This window comes from Talpa occidentalis, unplaced genomic scaffold, assembly GCF_014898055.3.
Source record: "Talpa occidentalis isolate TD23 unplaced genomic scaffold, MPIMG_talOcc4v2.1 talOcc4.17, whole genome shotgun sequence".
Taxonomy (NCBI): Eukaryota; Metazoa; Chordata; class Mammalia; order Eulipotyphla; family Talpidae; genus Talpa; species Talpa occidentalis.
This window is the reverse complement of record NW_023601754.1, coordinates 47,502,592-47,520,650: the sequence shown is the minus strand read 5'-3', so window position 1 is coordinate 47,520,650 and position 18,059 is coordinate 47,502,592. Positions and strand designations below refer to the sequence as shown.

Here is an 18,059-nt window from a genome sequence, read left to right as displayed (position 1 = left end):
GAGCCTGGTCTGGACGTGGGCCCTGGGTCTGGACGTGGGCTGGGATGGGGACAGGCCAGTCATGCGGGCATGGCCAGCAGGAGAAGGACGTTGGGGCAGAGTCAGCACTGTCTTCAGAGGGGGGTCCTCACCTCCCGGGTCCCCGCTCATAACAGTGACGGGCAGGCTGGGGGGACAGAGGAGAGCCCATCCACGGCCCCCTCCCCCGAGGGGACAAGAGCGTTGGCGAGTTTTAGCTGTTCCAGGCTCCCTGGTTCTCGAGGTCCCAGTGGAGACACAGTCGGGCTCAGGGGTTTGTGTCTCACCCCAGCCAGGCTGTGGCAGCCACTTGCGTTGGGAAGGCTGGGGCCCCGGCCTGGTGGCCCCCTGTGCTCAAGGCCACCCAAGGCCGGTCAGATCCCTCCGGGCTTCTGTCTCCCCAGTGCGGCTCCCTGTCCTTTTTGGGGTGGCGTGGGGACTTGAGAGAATGAGGCCCGTGGCCTGCCGCTGAGCCGGCAGCACCCCCTTCTCCCCCAGGAAGGCTTTCAGACAGCTGCGGCCCTCCTGCCGGTCCTGCCGGTGCAGGTGCCTGTGGCAGGGAGCAGTCTGCTCCACGTTCATCCCCCTCCGCCCTCCCGCTTCTGTCTCTCCTGCTCCCCAACATGGGCAGACTCAAGGCCTGCAAGCGGCAGAGAGGGAAGGATCCCCACCCCAGATAGACCAGGGTCCCCCAAAAGAGGCCTTCCCCTGTCTGGGGCTCCACTCCCCTCCCTGAAACGGGAGTAAGGTCCGCTAATGGAAGGGGGTGAAGGAGCGTCTGTTGTGGCCCCCCCATACGGCAGCTGTAATAGCAGCAATTACTGTCATTGTTACCAGAATCGGCTGGGAGCGGTCGGGAGAGGCCCCGCCGTTCATTTGAACAAGGCAAACATGGCGAAAAGAATTCTCGGGCGGGAACTATAGCTCTTGCTGGGTTGGATGAGCACTCGGTCGCTTCTGTGCCATGAAACTAGCCTCACCCCCACCCCCGTGGTCTGTGAAATGGGTCGGGATCGAGGGGCCCCACACTCGCCTGCTCTTGGACCTGGACACATGAGCGGTGCCACTGCTGTTTCTGCTTCTCTCCCCTTGTGTTCCCTCCCGGTCTTTAAACTTCCCACGGGGCCAGGGCTGGGTCTGACAGATGTCCTCACTGCCTGCTCCCCTGGCCTCCCAGCATGCCTGCCCGGCCTCAGGTGGGGAAGGTCAGGTCCACATCTGGGGCAGGGGCTGAGTCCGACCATGGCTCTGTCTCCAGGCCCCAGGTCCTATTTATTGAATGAGTGAGTGAATGGAGGATGGATGGTAGCTCGGCCGCTTTGGGTACCACTCCCCTTCCCCCCAAACCATGCAGCAGCTTGAAACACTCACCCGGGTTGGCTTCCACATACATGGATGTCACAGGGATGAATGAATGACTGGAACAAAAGAATTCCTCATCCTTTCCGTGCATGTTTTCCCGAGCACCCAGTGTGTGCCGGGTGGCACCTACTGTGTGCCAGGAGGTGAGCTGAATCAGGCACCGCACGGCGCCTGCCCTCGGAGGGTGGGGGGAGCTCACAGTCTGGCGGAGAGGCAGACGTGTAAACAAATAATTGCAATACCGTGAGATAAGTGTGAGGACACAGCAAATACGAGGTTTCTCGGAGGCTGGCGCTGGTGGAGCTGCAGGGTGGTGCTCTGGGCAGGCAGATACGGGAAAGGCGCGTAGCGAACGCCCCGTTGTGGGAACAGCACGTGCATGGAGGGACGCACGCGCACTCACAGCCAGAAAACCAACAGGCTGACTCTGCAGTCCATGAGTGCCTTGGATAATCAGAGCGGCTGCAAGACATGGGTGAGCAGGAGGATCTGGAGACCAGGTCTGAGTCCCGGCTGCTCCACTAACTGGCTGTGTGACCTTGGGCATGAATTTGCCCTCTCTGAGCCTGTCCTGTGGGATGACTCCATGAAAACATCCTCGGAGGCTTGGCCTGGCAGAAATGATGAGCACAGGAGGTGCCTGGTGAATGCTGGTTGGATTAGCACCTGGGGGTGCTGGAGAGACCAGGTGGGGTTTCGCCAGGCCCAGATAAAGGTGGAAGGCTCCCTCATTCAGCACCTGTATCCTTAGATAGTTCCTAGGGGCCGAGTGCTGTTGGGAGGTGGGGGGGCTCGGCTGGATCACGCCTCTGAACAACCTACAGTGAAGTGGGCAGAGGTGCTCGGGAGGCAGACAGCACCAGAGAGGCAATTTCACGGGAACAGTGCCGTGAAGAAAACCAATTGGTCCTGGCTTATAGGAATGCCTGGCACATGACAGTGTCATAGAAATAAAAGCTGGTAAATAAAGATAAAGCAGGCAACAGGACAGCAAATTAATTTTACCAAGGTGGTTGGTGAGGCCTTCTCAGAAAAGATGGCATTTGAGCCAAATATCTGATGAAGTGAGAGAGCAATTCAAGTGGACATCTCAGGGCAGAGAATTCCAAGCAGAGGGAGCAGCAGGTGCTAAGGTCCTGGGGCAGGAGTGTGCCTGCGAGAGAAAGTAGGCCAGTGTGGCTGGAGTGTGAAAAGCAGGGGGAGGTGGTAGAGGATGGAGTTGGTGAGGCTGGAGGTGAGGGGTTGGCAGGGCAGACACACGGGGGACCCTCGCAGGCCCTGGCCAGGATCACAGGTTTGATCCAGAGTGAGAGGGAGCCAGGTCCATTAGTAAGGCATCGATCTGGATGGAGAAGGTTGCTCGGCCCCCGCCGTCCCTGTGGTGTGTTGCCCCCTTCCATCCGGATCTAGCAGGGTGTGCCTGAGAGCAAAGATTTGGGAGTCAGACACACCTGAGTTCACATCTCAGCTTCCAGGTGAGGGCATCTGACCTTGAGAGCTCCCTTTGTAGGTAAAGCGGAGAGGGTGAATTGCTTGGCCACCTCGTGGAATTGCTTGGCCACTCGGTGAGCTTTGGGAGCTCAGAGGACTGCGCTGGGCCCACGCTGGGCCAGGGGTTCAGCCTGGAGGCTCCTGCGGCCTGGGGGCTGGAGGCGAAGGCTGAGGACGTTCTTGGCCGTCTTGGCTGAGGAGGGGAGCGCGACTGCCCTCTAGTGGCAGAGGCCGCAGAAGCGGCTGGACACCCCCGTACCAGGAGCTCCTCTCCCCAAGTGTCGGCCCCGCAGAGGTTGAGGACCTGGTTCAGATTAGCCTGGCTCAGTGGAACCTAACGCCAGCCACTCACGTCATTTGAAATGTCCCAGAAGCCACTTCCAAACCAAGGGACAAGCGGCATTCATTGTAGCTTCGTATCCTGTTGAACCCGTGTCTCCAAAACGCCATCGCTTCAATGCGCGACGGGCACAGCATTGACGAGAGACCCTGAAAGGCTCTCCTCACGCCAGGCCCTGGACATCGGGGTGGGGGGGGGTGTCGCACACACGCTGCATTCAAGGGCGTGTGGGCTACTGCTGGGGCTGTTGTCCGGCCGGCCGGCCAGGCCCTGATCCCATTGCCCCGGGAGGTCCCCGCACGGGCCTGTGGTCACCGTGGTTCTCCCCTCCCCTCGTGCCCCCGGCCCCCCCCAGGAGACTTGTGCTCGGATCCTCCTGTATCGCGGAGCCAGCAAGGACGTGAAGAATAACAACGGACAGACCCCGTTTCAGGTCTGGGGCTGTTTCAGCTGGGGTGTGATGGGGCATGGGCCCGGGGGTGAGGCAGGTGGGGCGGGAGGAGCAGAGTGAGTGGGTGGAGATTTGGGGTGACCGGTGGAAGGGTGCCGCTGGCCAGGGGGTCTCACGATGCGGCTGCTTCTCTCTCCTGGCACCCCCTCTTTCTAGGTGGCAGTGATTGCTGGGAATTTTGAACTGGGGGAGCTGATCCGGAACCATCGGGAACAGGACGTGGGTAAGCCAGTGGGGGCTGGGGCTGAGGGCGGGGCTGGGGCTTTCGGGGTGGGGTGGGGGTGGAACTGGGATCTGCTTCGGGAGCCTGGATGGGATCCAGAAAACCTTGGAGGACCTCGAATGTCTGATGAGTGGTCGGGGGGATTCCAGGCCCCCCACTCTTTCTCATCTGTCTCTTTCTCCTCTCGTGTCCTCTCGCTCTTGTACCGCCTGCCTGTGTCCCCCTCCCCGTCCCTCCTGCCCCCCCGCCACTGTGTCCTCTCAGTGCCCTTCCAGGAGTCCCCCAAATACGCGGCCCGCCGACGGGGGCCCCCGGGCGCAGGGCTGACAGTGCCCCCGGCCCTGCTGCGGGCCAACAGCGACACCAGCATGGCGCTGCCCGACTGGATGGTCTTCGCTGCCCCGGGGGCCACTTCCTCCGGGGCCGCTGGCCCTACCTCAGGGCCCCAGGGCCAGCCACCGCCCTCGGCCCCCAGCACTAAGCTCAGCAGCGGGACCCTTCGAAGTGCCAGCAGCCCCAGGGGTGCCCGGGCCCGATCCCCATCCCGAGGGAGGCACCCGGAGGAGACCAAGAGGCAGCCGCGCGGGCGGCCCAGGTAGGGGAGGCCTGGACCCTCAAATTCGCCCCACAGAGCCTTAGCTATCCCACCCCATCCCAGGTCAGCCCAGGGACCTTCCTCCCCACCCCAGGGTGGCCCTTCCTTCCCCAGCCCCACCCTCTGGCCACTCTCTGCCCCTCGAGGGAGGGAGGCAGGTGCTGAGCCTGGCCCGGCCACACCCCCAGAGGCACCGAGACAGCTGGCACCTGCTCCATGGGGGGCCTTGGGGGTGGGGTGCCCCGTAAGAAATGCCAGCGCCAGGAAAAGCAGACAGAAAGGCAGGGAGAACAGGGAGGAAGGACGCAGAGCCGGGTAGGGCAGGTGGAACTTGGGGGGCGGGCCTGGGCGGAAGAAGCGGAGCGGCCGTGCTGGGGGCAGAGGGCAGGACAGACGAGGGCAGGCAGCTCAGCTGAGGAGCGCGAGGAGGCCGTAGCTGGCTGGGCTGCAAGTGCCCGTGTCGGGCCGTGAGGCTGTGGGAGGCTGAGAATGGCGGCCGAGCTGGCCTGGGCCCAGGAGGGAGCCGGGAGCTGCTGGAGGCTCGTGAGCCGAGCCGAGGGATGACACAGTGGAAGCTGCATCAGGCCGAGTGTGAGGGGCCGTGGGAGGGCCAGAGCCGGGAGCCAGGAGGCGGTGGGGGGCTGGGGCAGAGAGAACAGGCAGCGGAGACCCCAGATGCCCTTGCCTCCCCCAGGACGCCAGAGCCGAGAAGCCCCTCAGCCCCGCTCCCTCACTCTGATGCCCCGTCTCCCCCACTCACCCCTCCCAGGACCCCTGTCCTCCCAGAGGCCCCGGCCCTCCGCTCCCCCTGCCTCTCACACCCTCTGTGTACGCAGCTCCAGTGGGACGCCCCGGGAAGGGCCTGCCGGTGGCACTGGGGGCTCGGGGGGCCCTGGGGGCTCCCTGGGCAGCCGCGGCAGGCGCAGGAAGCTCTACTCGGCGGTGCCGGGGCGCTCCTTCATGGCCGTCAAGTCCTACCAGGCCCAGGCCGAGGGCGAGATCTCCCTGAGCAAGGGGGAGAAGATCAAAGGTAAGCGAGCCTGGCTGGGGGGGCCCAGAGTGACCTTGCCCTGGGGCCCTCCAGGGCCCCTTCCTCCTTCAAGGAGCCTGAGGGGTGGCCGAGATGCCCCCAGAAGGCGGTGGGAGTCTGGACACATGGCATTTGAGGGGCACAGCATGTGCCAGTCGGGGCGCTGCTGGAGTCCTCCCTTCCACGCGGTCTGGCTCACCTGCCCCCTGGTGCACAGCTGGGGGCTGAGCCCCCATCTCTTACCTCATCGCCACTGCAGTGTTCTCAGGGGCTGGGGCCTATTTCTGGGCTCTGCCCAGAGGCGGGGCCAAGCCTGGGGCTCCCGAAACTACAGCTGCTATTGTCGGGGTTCGCCTGCCTTTGGTTTTCCTATCTTCATCGGGGAAATGCTGCTGCTCGCCCCCACATGCGGGCTTCGGGGGGCTGTTGACATGTGTTCTTGGGCCGGATGGGGCTCTGGGGCCGGGAGCTTGCTGCTGCCGTTCCTGGGAGGCGGAAGGGGCAGGCGGTGGGCTGTCTGGGTCCAGTGGTGCCCCCCATCCCAGCTGGGGCAGCTGGAGGAGCTTCCTCACCTGTAAGGGGGACCTGGTGAGCATCACAGGAGCCAGCGCAGGGCAGCCCTTAGGAGACCCCCAACACCTGCGCAGGGGAGACACGGCTGCCTGGGCAAGCTGGGCCCTCCCCGAGGGGCAGGCCTGGCGGGTGTGCAGGGCGGAGGTCAAGCTGGTGAGGGGGTATGGCTGCATCTGATTAGTCCTCTATCTCCCCAACGCCTGAGCCCCCAAGGCAAGGTCTCAGGTCTCCAGGTCTGGGCCAGCAGTGCACATGGGTGAGTGAGCGAGTGAGTGAGCAAAGGCAGGAGCCAAGTGGGGGGCCCTTAGCACGCCTGGGGAGAGTGTGCATGTGGGGAGAACTTCACCAAGGATGAAAGGCCAGTACGCTCTGCGCTGGGGATCCTGGGCAGTGGGGGGCCGGGCTGGTATGTCCCCCCCACCCCCTGTCTTGATATCACTCCCCCTTGTTAAATGGCACGGAATTGCCTCAAAAGCAGCCCTGCATCCCCATGGCCGCCTCAGGAGGGAGCAGGTCCCCTCTGCTTTCAGAACCCAAACCCAGCCCCTCCGCCTGCAGGGGAGCCCTCCCTGCCCCCCTCACCAGCCCGGGTCTCCTGCACTCTTTCCTGACCAGGGACCTCCTTCTCTCCCTTCCTCAAATGGGGTTCCTGCTGCCTGGGGACCCAGCCGCCCCTGCCTCCCCGCCTCCCGGGAGCCCTGCGCTCTCAGCCTGTCGGTCCAGGCCCCTGGCCCCCTCCGCCAGCGAGTCTCCGTGCTCCTGTCTGCCTCCCTCCAGGCTCCCTGTCCCGCTTCCCCCTGACCCTGCTGGGCCACTCAAGGCCACTTGTGGGATTCCGCCCTCGCCAGCCTGGAGCTGCCTGAGGCCGGGGACTGTGTTTGCCCGGCCTCTCGCCCAGCTCCAGCTCATAGCAAGTATTTACTCGCTCAATCCCAAGGCACGCGTCTCCTCCTGTTCCTTGACCTTGAGCGCCTCCAGTTAGTCTCCTGCGCTCCCCTCAGGGGGTGGCTTGTGTCGAGACCAGCACCATGGCCCTGAGTCCAGGCCGAGCATGCCCTGAGCTCTGCTGTGTTTGCTTCGGCCTCTTGGGCTCTAGAACGGAAGCTGCTGTCACCTGCCCAGAGAGGTGTGAGGAGCGAGTGAGGGCAGACGTGGGGCGTGGCGGGAGCAGCCCGGAGCGGCTGGGAATGAATGGGCAGGCGACTCTGTCACCGCTGCCCGGCGCAGCTCAGGAGCCCGGTGGCATCAGCGTGCTTGACAGCCAGGGGCAAACCCTTGGCGCTGTGTCCACCGGCTTTGCCTTACCAGCTGCACAGCCCCTCAGGCTCCCCGCGCCGCCGTTTCTCCACCAGTAAGACGGGGCTAAATCCCAGAGTGAGAGCCGGGTAACCTGTGGCTTGTATCTTGCCTTCTGCATCAGCGCCCGGTGGTCCGGAGGTGGGGTGGGAGGGCGGGGCCGCCGCTTGCTAGGGGTGGAGAGAGGGAAAGCCGTGATTCTAGCCTCTTCTCCTGTCTAGGGCTCTGGGAAGCAAGGAGAGGGGGAGGAGGGTCTGGGAGCAAGTGACCAGAGATTAAGGTGTCCGGGAGGCTGGGGGAGGCAGGGGCAGTGGTGGGGGGTGGAAGTTGATGTGGGAGGGTTAGAGGCATCACCCACCAAAGCCGGGGCCTGACGCCGGGGAGATGAGGGCCACAGGGCTCAGCCTTTCCTTGGTACCCTCCAGGTCCTCCCTTCGGGAGCTGGAGGTTAGAATGCAGGGTGACCCCTTCACTCGGCACGTTTATTAAGGACGCTCTGGGGCCGGGCCCCTTGGTGGGGGCTGGGGGGTGTGGACGGGCTGTGAGTTGTGTGCCTTGGGGTGCCTCATGGAAACATGGAAATGTTTCTCTGTCCCTGCTCCCTACCCAGTGCTTAGTATCGGAGAAGGCGGCTTCTGGGAAGGCCAGGTCAAAGGTCGCGTTGGCTGGTTCCCCTCTGACTGCCTGGAGGAGGTGGCCAACCGCTCGCAGGAGGGAAAGCAAGGTGAGGAGCCCTGCTGCCCTTCCTTCCCTGCTCTTCTTGGGGGTATGGTGCTGGGAGTAGGCGGGAAGCCTTGGGCCAGGGGGCCTGAGGGAGGATGCGAGGTTTTCTAGCCTGTGGGTCCAATGCTGTCCCTTGTCCTCCTGCAGAAAGCCGCAGTGACAAAGCAAAGAGACTGTTCCGGCACTATACTGTGGGCTCCTACGACAGCTTTGATGCCCCAAGGTAAATGTCCTTACCCCCCTGGGGGGCCCCACCCCAAACCCCCTTCACACTCCACCTTTAAGTAGTCCCACCTCCTCTGAAACCTCCGTGGGGTCTGCTCCTCCTGAACTCTGCTCCAGGGCTCGGGGGAGGTAGCTGGGCCTCAGGCCACACAGCCCAACCCCACACCCTCCTCGGCAGTCTCGGACACTGCCCGTCCTGGGTGCAGGAGGCCAATGGGTGGTCGGGGTGGGGGCCGGGGCCCAGGCCGCTGGTGTGTGTGGCTGGCTGGAGACCCTCGTCTCCTTCATGCGCCCCATCTCTGTGCTGTCCCTGTGCAGTGGAAGTGTCTGCACCCCTAGCCTCTCACCGATGGCGGGGGTGGGGGCGGGGACAGAGCCTGGCCAGGCGGGGTGGGGGGAGAGGGCACACTGACACCTTTCCCCTCCCTGGCTGCTGGCTGACTTGCTTCTGAAGCTTGATGGATGGGATTGGCCCAGGGAGGTGAGAGGGGAGGGGAGGGGAGGGGCCGGGTCAGGAGTGGGAAGGAAGGGGTGCCTGGGGTGGGGGTGCACGCCCTGAGCGCCAGTGTGTGCACACCCGGCGCAGCCCGCCCCGTGCAGGGTCCCGCTGTCTCTGTGGGTGTGCATGGCGCCTGGTCCGTGTGCTCGCGTGGCTGGGGCCGAGCACCGTCCACGACGGCAGGCCAGGGCCCGGCTGCTCTGCTCCGGCGCCTCCGCGCTGTCCCTAACGGCTGCACCGTGGCTGCCGCTGTGTGTCCCTCTGTCTCTGAGTCTGTGTGTCTGAGGCCGAGGGCAAGTGTTTCCAGCGAGGTCGGTGTGTCGTGGGGGGGGGTGGGCCTCTGCATGTCACTGTGCGTGCGCCTCTGCCAGAAAAGCGTGTGCATGCGTTGTTTTGCGTCTGAAACCCGGGGCCTGGGGTGTTGGGGGAGGGGAGGACAGAAGAAGGGAGCCCTCCGGGGTTTGGACTTTGGAGGAGCAAGGCTGAGGGGGAGGGCGGCCATAGCGGGCCTCTGAAAGATGACCCCCCCCAACACCCGCCGCCTCCCCCAGTCCAGGGAAGGGGCTCCCTGTTCGTAGCATCCTTCCATTAAATGTGTCCAAACCGATGTGTCTGTGTCTGGCCAGTGGGGATGGGTGATGGGGGAGGGGGAGAGGAATGACAACATGAGGAGAGAGGGTGGGGCTGGGGTGCCCCCCTGCCCCCCGAGTGTCCGAGGCGCTTGACCGTTGTGCGTGTTCACCTGGCACGTCTCCGGCTCTGGGCACCGGGTGAGTATCGAGGTCCCCTTGCCCCAAGTCTCCCCATCAGCCTCTGCTGCTCATCTCCATCTCTCCATCGTGTCTCTCTGCTGCTTCATGGGGGGTCCCTTGTCTGAGGGCCGGCGGGGGCTGGGGGCCCCTGCGCCTGGCGCCCCGCTCCCGGGAAGCTCTGTCTCACCCAGCGCATCTCCTGCGTCTCCTCCCGCGCCCGCCGCATGTGCTGCGCTGTGTGTGGTGTGCCCGGCTGCGCCCCCGCCTGCGCCCCGCTCTGCCGACCCGACCGCGTGCGCCGGCCCGTGCGGCGCCCCCGCGCCCCGGCGAGCGCCCTCCCGTCCCGGGGGAGCCGTGGCGGGGCCCCTTCTCCGCGGAGCGCGTCTCTCCTGCCCCCGAGTTCCGACGGAGGGTCTCGGCCTTGCCCGTCGGGCTCTCCCCGAGGCGCGGGTGCCTCGCGCCGGCCCGCGTTGGGGGCTGCGCGTCCCTCCGGGGGCCTCCGCGCGGGGCGGCCCCGCACGCGGTCGCGAGGCGTCTGGCAGGCGCGCGCCCCTCTCCGCGGCGCTCCCCGCTCTGCACCTGCGCGGGAGGGCGGGGGGAGGGGTGGGGGGCCAGACCGGAAGTGCCTCCTTCCCCCCCGCGCCTCGCCCCTCCCCCCTCTCCCGCCACGGGGCCCCGCGCTCCGCGCCCGGCCCCCTCCCCCGCCCGCCCCGCCGCCGCCGGCGCAGGACGCCAAGGGGTTAAGCCGCGCGCCGCCCCCGGCGCTGTCCGCGGTGCTGAGGCCGGCGCCGTCCGCGCTGCTCGCGCTCCAGCCGCGGCCGGACCCCGCGCCCCGCGCCCCGCGCCCCCCGGCATGTGAGCCCCGGCCCTGCCCTCCCTCCCGCGGGAGGGCGCGCGCCCCCTCCCCCTGCCCCTCCCCCTCCCGGCGCGGGTCAGCATGAGGCGGGGCCTGGGGGCCCGGACACGGGGGTTCGGCCGAGCGGGGACGGGGACGCGGCGGCGGCGGGGGCGGCCCGCTCCGGGACCGGGGCCGGGGCCGGGGCCGCGGCGGCGATGGCTTTGTCTGCGGTCGGCGGCGGCGCGGCCTTCGGGGTCGGCCCCGGTGGGGGCTCCCTGCCGCAGCCGCCCCCCGCGCTCTCCTCCAGCTGGCCGGCCCTGGGGCCCCGGCGGCGCAGCGTCTGGTACATCTACAGGTAACCGAGCGCGCCGGCCGGCCCCCCACCCCGCCCGCGCCCCCCGCCGCCCGCGCCCCCGCGCCCCGACCTCCCCCGGCCCGCGCCCCGCGCGCCCCTCTCCGCCCTGCGCTCCATCTCCCCCTCGGGCCTCTCCCCCGCATTCCAGCGCCCCCCGCCCCGACACACGCTCCCCTCAGGCCGGGCGTCTCGCCCCTCACAGGCCCCTCCAGGTCCCCCTGCTCTTTCTCCGCGAGACCGTCCCCAGCCGGGCCCTCCGGGCGGACCCCGCCAGACTCGGACACGCTCGCCCTTCCTGCCGCCCTTAGCGCCCCCCCACACTGTGGGGAGCCACAGCGGCTTCCCCTGAGGCGCCTGCACCCCAGCTCCGCTTCCTCTGATCCCATATCCCCACACCCCTTCGCGAGCTGGCAGGTCCCCCCATTCATACCCCTCTCTCCCATTCACAGTCCCCCCATCACACGCGCAGCCCGCCCCCGCCTCCCTCCCTCCTTTTTCCGCTGCGTGTCACTGCGCGACCGACCGTGTGTCAGTGTGGCTGTGGCGATGTGCGTGCGCGTGTGGCTGCCTGCCGCCGGGTGTGCTAGCCTGTGTATGAGTGAGTGTGAGGGCTGGAGAGATGGGGGTCCCGGCCCCCCCAGTGGTGTCCAGTCCCTGTTTGCTGGCGGCTCTCCGTATGTGGCTTGGAGCGACAGCGAGGCTGCCTGGGGAGTGTGTGTGCGTGTGTGTGCGCGTGTGTGTGATGGAGTGGGTCTGTCCCAGAGACTGCGGCTGTGTTTTCCGACACCCACCCTCCCGTGCCAGGCTTGTCCCCTCCCCCACAGCCCCCGTGACAGTCCCTTCCTGGGCCCGGCCCCCTGTGCCCCACTCCCTGCCCCAGGGGTCTGTGTCTGTGTGGGGCACACTGCCGGCCACGGCTGAGCTTCTGCATGGGGGGTGCATCTGCTTATGTGTGCCTCTTCCCAGCATGGAAGGGGGCTGGACTCCCGCGCGGGGGCCTGTGTGCAGGCCGGGGAGAGGCCCCAGGAGACAGGCACACTGCGAGGGCTGGTGCCGGAGGGGGCGCCGTGTGCAGCGGCAGCGGGCTCTGACTGTGGGCTCCTGGGTGTGTGCAGGGCCCTTCGGTGGGGGCGGGAGGAGTGGACGCTGCTGCAGTCTCCGCGTGTGCAATCTTGGCGAACAAGAGCCGCTGCTGGGCTCCAGGGGCCGCTCGGGGCGCCCAGGGATGGCCTGGGGGAGAGCATTGTGTGTGCTGCTGCAGGGCAGGTATTCAGCAGCACAGAGCCCAGATGGGGTGCTGCGTGGGGACGAACCCCGGAGCCGTGGGGCTGGGCTCAGAGGCTCTGGAGAGGAGCATGGTGGGACAAGAACAGAACGCAGGATGGTGGGGGATACTGAAGTGGCGAGAGATGGGGGATGTCAGCGCGTGGAGGGTGCGTGGCGTGTTCGTGTGCAGAGAAATGGGGTAAGGAGGGCATGCAGGGGATGTGAGGGGGCTTGGGGGGTGGGGATTTGGGCAGCAGGGAAAGCTGAGAGGATGCAGGGATGTAAATGAAGCAGCTGCAAGAAACGCCAAGCGTGGAGAGGGAGTGAGCTGAGGATGCAAGGAGTAGGGAGAGGTTGCCGTGCTTGGGAATGGGGGGTCCTAGGGAGCATGAAGGAAGTGAGGGTATCTTAGGGATCTTGGGGAACATGGCAGGGCTGGGGAAAAGGTGCAAGAGGGTATGGAGGGATGGGGGGGAGAAGGGGCATGAGAGGGTCAGCGGTCCCAGATGTCTTCGAAGGGCATTGAGAAGTGGCTGAGCGCTGTCAGGGCCGAGTGGGGGGCGGAGGGCTGGCTGCTGGGGTGTGCTGGGCAACGAGCTAGTGCAGTCGGGCCGGGGACACGCAAGAGTGGGACAGGCGGTAGAGTTGCAAGGAGCTGTAGGGGCAGAAGGGCGTTTGGGGGGTCAGGTGGAGCCTGGCGGGATGGTGGACATGCCACTCACATTCGGGGGTCGGAGAGAGAGGTGCACGTATGAGATGGGGACCTTGAGGGGGGAGACGGGGGTGCGGTGATGATCTGGGTTTGTTTGGACCTCGCTGGGGCATGTGGGTTGTCTGTCAGCGCGTCTTGGCTTTGCCACTTTGCTGCTGTGTGATGTTGGCGAGTCAGGCTCTGTGCCTCAGTTTCCTCAGCTGTTACATGGGAGCGGTGACGGCCGGCTCCTCCCAGGGATGTTGCGCGGAGGAAGCGTGAAGCACTGGTGTCTGGCTCTTGGCAGGGTTTCAGTGAACATGCCTCCCCCTGGAGGGGTGCTTTTGTGGTGAATTGGGGGGGCGATGCTCAAGATGCTTTGGTGCTGTGGAGGCAGTGGTGACTTCAACTGCCGTGGCCACCTGAGTGTGTCGTTGGGTGCTGCTGGAGAGCATCCCTCGCTGGGTGACCTCAGGCGGGTGGCTCAGCCCCTCTGTGCTGTCTCCTCACCTGGCCAGGGGAGACAGCGCTCTGACCGCAGAGGCTGGCAGTGAGTTAACTGCCTCACCTGCCAAGAGCTTCGGAGAGTGCCTTGCAGAGGGCGAATTGCTTCTTGGCATGTGATGGATACAGGAGTTTTACTGAGTTCTACCGTGGGGTGGGGTGTTTGGGAAAGTTGGGGGGCCAGCTAAAAGGGAGACTCCAGGGGCTGGGGGTGGTGGTGGCGTGAAGGAAGGCGAGGGAGCCTGCTGTGGGCAAGGAATAAAGGGGAGCTGAAGGGCATGCTGGCTGCTGGTGGACCCTGGAAGGGAGGTGGGGGAGCAGGCACGTGGAGGCTCGGGGGGGGTTGTCAGAGCTTGTGGAGGGACAAAGGTGGGGCCACGTGGCTACTCTGTGTGGGCAGGAGCAGGCCGCGGCCTCAGCCCTTTCTGGTGGCCCCGTCCACCCGCTGTTCTGGCCTCGGCCCCTCCTCCTCCCTTTCTCCTTCCCTGCCTCCCTCCCGCCCTGCCTCTGCCCTCTCTCCCCCTGCCGACCCCCTCCCTCCTTCCCCCCCACCTGCTAGACAGGCGGCGGGCCGGGGTGGGGGCCCGAGCAGGTGGTGGCGTACTCACCACCCCCGTGAGCCCAGAGCAGGGGCAGCTTCTGAGGTGTGTCTGGGTGGAGCGAGACCTGGTGGCCCTGGGGGGGGGGGCCAGCACACGTGCAGGCAGAGCACGTGGCAGTCTCGAGCCACGGGAGCACCGGGGTGCAGGAGGGGGCACTGCAGTGCAGCAGGAGCACACCGGGTGCTCCTGGCGTGCGCTGGGATGGATTCAGGGGGTGTGTTTGGGAATACCCTGAGACCCGAGTGACGGGAGAGCTATTCTTGGAGCATACTGGGATGTGTGGGGGCGTCACTGAAATATACTGGAGTAGTCGTGGAGGGCTGTTGTGCTGAATCTGTGGGGGCAGGCTGCTGGAGCGTGCGGGGCGCAGGCTGGCTTGGTGCTGGAGTGTGCTGGGGCTGCGGGGGAAGGCCGGGACCCGCTCGGGGGTCCGCGCGTTGTGCCGGGGCGGGTTTCAGGCGTGACCCTGGGGTGCTGGGGCAGCATTCTTGGTCAGCCCCGACTTCTTGGGTACCCTGAAGGGAGTGGGGTGGAAACCAGGATGCTCAGGACTTCCTGAGGGTCCTGGGGACGGACTGCACGCGGAGTCCCACCACAGAGGAAGGGGGCGGGGGCCGTTTCCGAGCTAGCCCGGAGCCCTTGGCGCTCAGGGAAGGTATTTCAGGGCGCTTCTCACTCTAGCGCCCACCCACTGATCGCAGGAGGCACGGCTGGGGAGACAGGTCGGCGCTGCCCACCACAACCTCCTGCACCGGGGGAATGGTGCTGTCTGCAGCGGCGCTGGCCGGCCTGGTGCCCCTGCGCACCCATGCCTTCCAGGCCCCCTGCGGCGAGCCCAGCGGGCCTCCGTCGAATGCTGCGTTAATTCGCAAGGCCACAGCCACAGCAGGCACAAGCAGGTGCCCCGCGTGCACGGCAGAGGCGGCCGAGTCGCGGCAGGCTGGGGCCAACCCCGCTGGGCCTCCTGCCGCCTGCGCGCTTGGGAAGGCCCTCGGAGCGCTGTGTGGCCTCGGTGACTGCACGCCCTGGCCGCACAGCGGAGGGAGCCCATGCAGCCTGGCCTGTCCTGGACTCCCGCCGCCAGGCTGGCAGGGAGAGCCTGCGATTGTTCTCCGTGATAGATGAGGAAACTGAGGCCCCAGAGATTGAAGTCATGGGCTGGAGGCCCCAGGCAGGATGTGGCTGCAGGGACTCCTGCGAGGGACCCGGTGGTCTGCCGGCCCCGGCGCTGCGCCTGGTTCCCACTGGGCTTGGTGACTGCTGGCCGGGTGGAGGGGCGGATGGAGGCGTGGAGGGGTGAGTGAGGAGCGCGCGAGTGGGAGAGCCGCACGCCGGGCTCCGAGGGAGCCTGTGGGCACACACACCTGAGAGTGGGCGAGGAAGATTCCAGAAGGTGCGGTGAATGGCCCAGGAGCAGGGGCATGAGTCCCTGGGTGGATGGTGGGGCCCAGGCCCCCCGTCTCATGATCTCTCTCTGGCCCCCTCCCCGCCAGCGATTACATCATTAAGGAGAAGACAGTTTTGCTGCAGAAGAAGGACAGCGAGGGCTTTGGGTTCGTGCTCCGGGGGGCCAAGGGTGAGTGCCAGCCGGGGAGGGGCCGGGGGAGGGCTCTGTGACCCAGCAAGAGGGCCGGGGGTGGGGGGGAATAATAGGGAAGGGACCCCGCCCACCCACCACCCCACCCCTGGGTGCTGGTCCCACAGCTACGGTGAGGCCTCCGTGACTTGGGTCTGAGCCCCATCCCCTGCTCGGCCTCTCCACCCCCTCCCCTCCGACCCCGCCGGCTCCTCCCCATCTGCAGCGCAGACCCCCATCGAGGAGTTCACCCCCACGCCGGCCTTCCCGGCGCTGCAGTACCTGGAGTCCGTGGACGAGGGCGGCGTGGCATGGCGAGCCGGGCTGCGCATGGGAGACTTCCTCATCGAGGTGAGCCAGCCCCGGCCAGGTGCCTCCCTGGCCTGGACTCACGGGGCCCTGGGGATAGATCCCCCGGCCCCTCGGGATATACCCCAGGCCCTGGCTGCCCGGGGTCCACATTCTCCTTGGGCGCCCTGGCGCCCCAGCCCACGGTCTCTGCTTCCTTCAGCAATTCCAACCCAAAGCCTTGCAGAAAGAGTCCCGGGGTGACTCGGAGCTGTCCCCGAGCACACACACACCTAGGGGACAAGGAAGGAGAGGGGTGAATTGTGGGGTCCCAGCCCCGGGGCCAGGAGAATCACAGGAACAGAGTAGCGGGGTCTTGAAGGAGGGTGGGGGTGTTGGGGAGCGGGGGAGGGGCAGAGGCCCGCTTGTCCCAGGTTGGGTGAGATCACTTGTCGGAGACGGTGGGGCTGGAAGCCGCAGCCCTCACTTGTCGGGGCGCTCTGTGCCACAGGTGAACGGGCAGAACGTGGTGAAGGTGGGCCACCGCCAGGTGGTGAACATGATCCGCCAAGGCGGCAACACGCTCATGGTCAAGGTGGTCATGGTCACCAGGCACCCGGACATGGATGAGGCCGTCCACAAGAAAGGTGCGCCTCCCCTCCGTGCGTCCAGGCCTGGATACCCCACTCACCGCCGCCACCGCCAGTCTCAGGCCCGCAGGAGCCCTGATGGCCGGTCCCCACCACCACCAGCCTCCCGTCCCCAAGGCTGCCTGTTCATGGCCCTTCTGGGGAGAAACTGAGGCAGGGAGGGCTCCGCGTGCTGTCAACAGCGGTTCTGGAGCTCTGGGGGCCCTGTCGGGGCTTCACCCCCATGGAGCCGGTGCCTGACCCCCACCCTCACCCTTTCAGCACCCCAGCAGGCAAAGCGACTCCCGCCCCCAGCCATCTCCCTGCGTTCCAAGTCCATGACCTCAGAGTTGGAGGAGATGGGTGAGCCTAGGGGGCTGTCGGGCCAAGGGGCTGGAGGGAGAGGGGCAGAGGGCTGGACTGTCCCTTGAGTTTGTTAGTGTCGTTAGTGACCCAGGGTCCTCGTCCGCATCCTGTCCCCAGTCCTTGCGTCAGACGCTCTGGCCTGCGTGTGTGTCGCTGGGGAAGGGCGTCTGAGAGTCGCTTTCCTGTCCTCGTGTCTGTTTCTCTGTCGGGGTCTCTCTCTGGGTGTCTCTGTCCCTCTCTGCGGGCCTGGTTTGCTTTCTTCTGGCCCCCTTTTGCAGCTGTCCCACCCCACCCCAGCCCACCCCCACTGACAGAAGGAAGGCGAGGCCCTCCCTCCAGACCTGACCCACTGGACCTGGGGGTCCGGTGTCCCGTGACAGGGCTGGGTCGGGCAGCTGATCGCTCCCACCCTCTCCCCTACCCTGGGCCCCAAGGGAGGCAGGCGTTCCAGAGAGGGGGCCCTCGCCTTCCCCTGAAGTCCTAACTCTTGGCTCCTCTACTGCCTCTCCCCCGGGCTAGTCTCCCCCTGGAAGAAGAAGAGTGGTGAGTGGGCACAGGACTGGCGGGAGGGCCCCCGTCCCGGTCCCGATCCCGCCGGCGGGCCAGTCCCTCCGCGACCCGGCCCCTCACTGCCCCTCACTGCCCCACTCGCGCTTGCACCCACCCGCTGGCCACGCCCACGGGCCACCCGCTCCGCCACGCCCCCCAGGCGCGGCTGAACGTCATCGCTGTCCTTTGCCCACAGAGTATGAGCAGCAGCCGCCGCCGGTGCCCAGCATGGAGAAAAAGCGGACCGTGTACCAGATGGCTCTCAGTAAGCTGCTGCGCAGGCCTGGGGGGTGGGCCCTGGCCCTATGTCCCCCTGGGGTGCCGCATCCACTCTCCCCCTTCGGCCTGTGCCGACCCCCTTCACACCCCAACCTTGTCCCGGCCATCGAATCCGAGCACCCGTGTGTGACTCAGTCTCCCCGCGCTGCTTCCCCCATCCCAGGAGGGCTGCCCTGTGTCAGCCTCCCCCTTGCCATCTCTGGGTCCCTTCTGGCCGTCTGGGTGGTTGTCTCTAAGCAGGGCTGTTGTCCTCAGGGGTGGAGGCAGACACCCCTTTTCTGCTGGGGCAGCCCTGGCTCTGAACCCGCTGCCTCCTCCGCCCTCTCCTCCCCAGACAAACTGGACGAGATTTTGGCCGCAGCTCAGCAGACCATCAGTGCCAGTGAGAGTCCCGCGCCCGGTGGCCTCGCCTCCCTGGGCAAACACCGACCCAAAGGCTTCTTTGCCACTGAGGTAGGCGGTCTGGTCTGGGGACCTGGGCCCAGGAGGTGGGGGAGGAAGCGTGGGAGGTACGCAGGCCTCTATTCCTTTCCTTTTG

The 18,059-nt window shown here is 66.4% G+C and overlaps 1 protein-coding gene across 1 annotated transcript in view; it reads left to right on the top strand.

The window, feature by feature from the left end:
* SHANK1 (SH3 and multiple ankyrin repeat domains 1) overlaps positions 1–18,059 on the top strand; it is a 49,637-nt gene that overhangs the window by 14,873 nt on the left and 16,705 nt on the right. Inside the window, 13 exon segments of the mRNA XM_037517033.1 lie at positions 3,567–3,644; positions 3,819–3,885; positions 4,150–4,480; positions 5,317–5,510; positions 7,990–8,103; positions 8,250–8,325; positions 8,782–8,808; positions 15,328–15,410; positions 15,637–15,761; positions 16,210–16,345; positions 16,610–16,690; positions 17,439–17,507; positions 17,856–17,974. Of these exon segments, the coding sequence (XP_037372930.1) occupies positions 3,567–3,644; positions 3,819–3,885; positions 4,150–4,480; positions 5,317–5,510; positions 7,990–8,103; positions 8,250–8,325; positions 8,782–8,808; positions 15,328–15,410; positions 15,637–15,761; positions 16,210–16,345; positions 16,610–16,690; positions 17,439–17,507; positions 17,856–17,974 (1,500 nt within the window).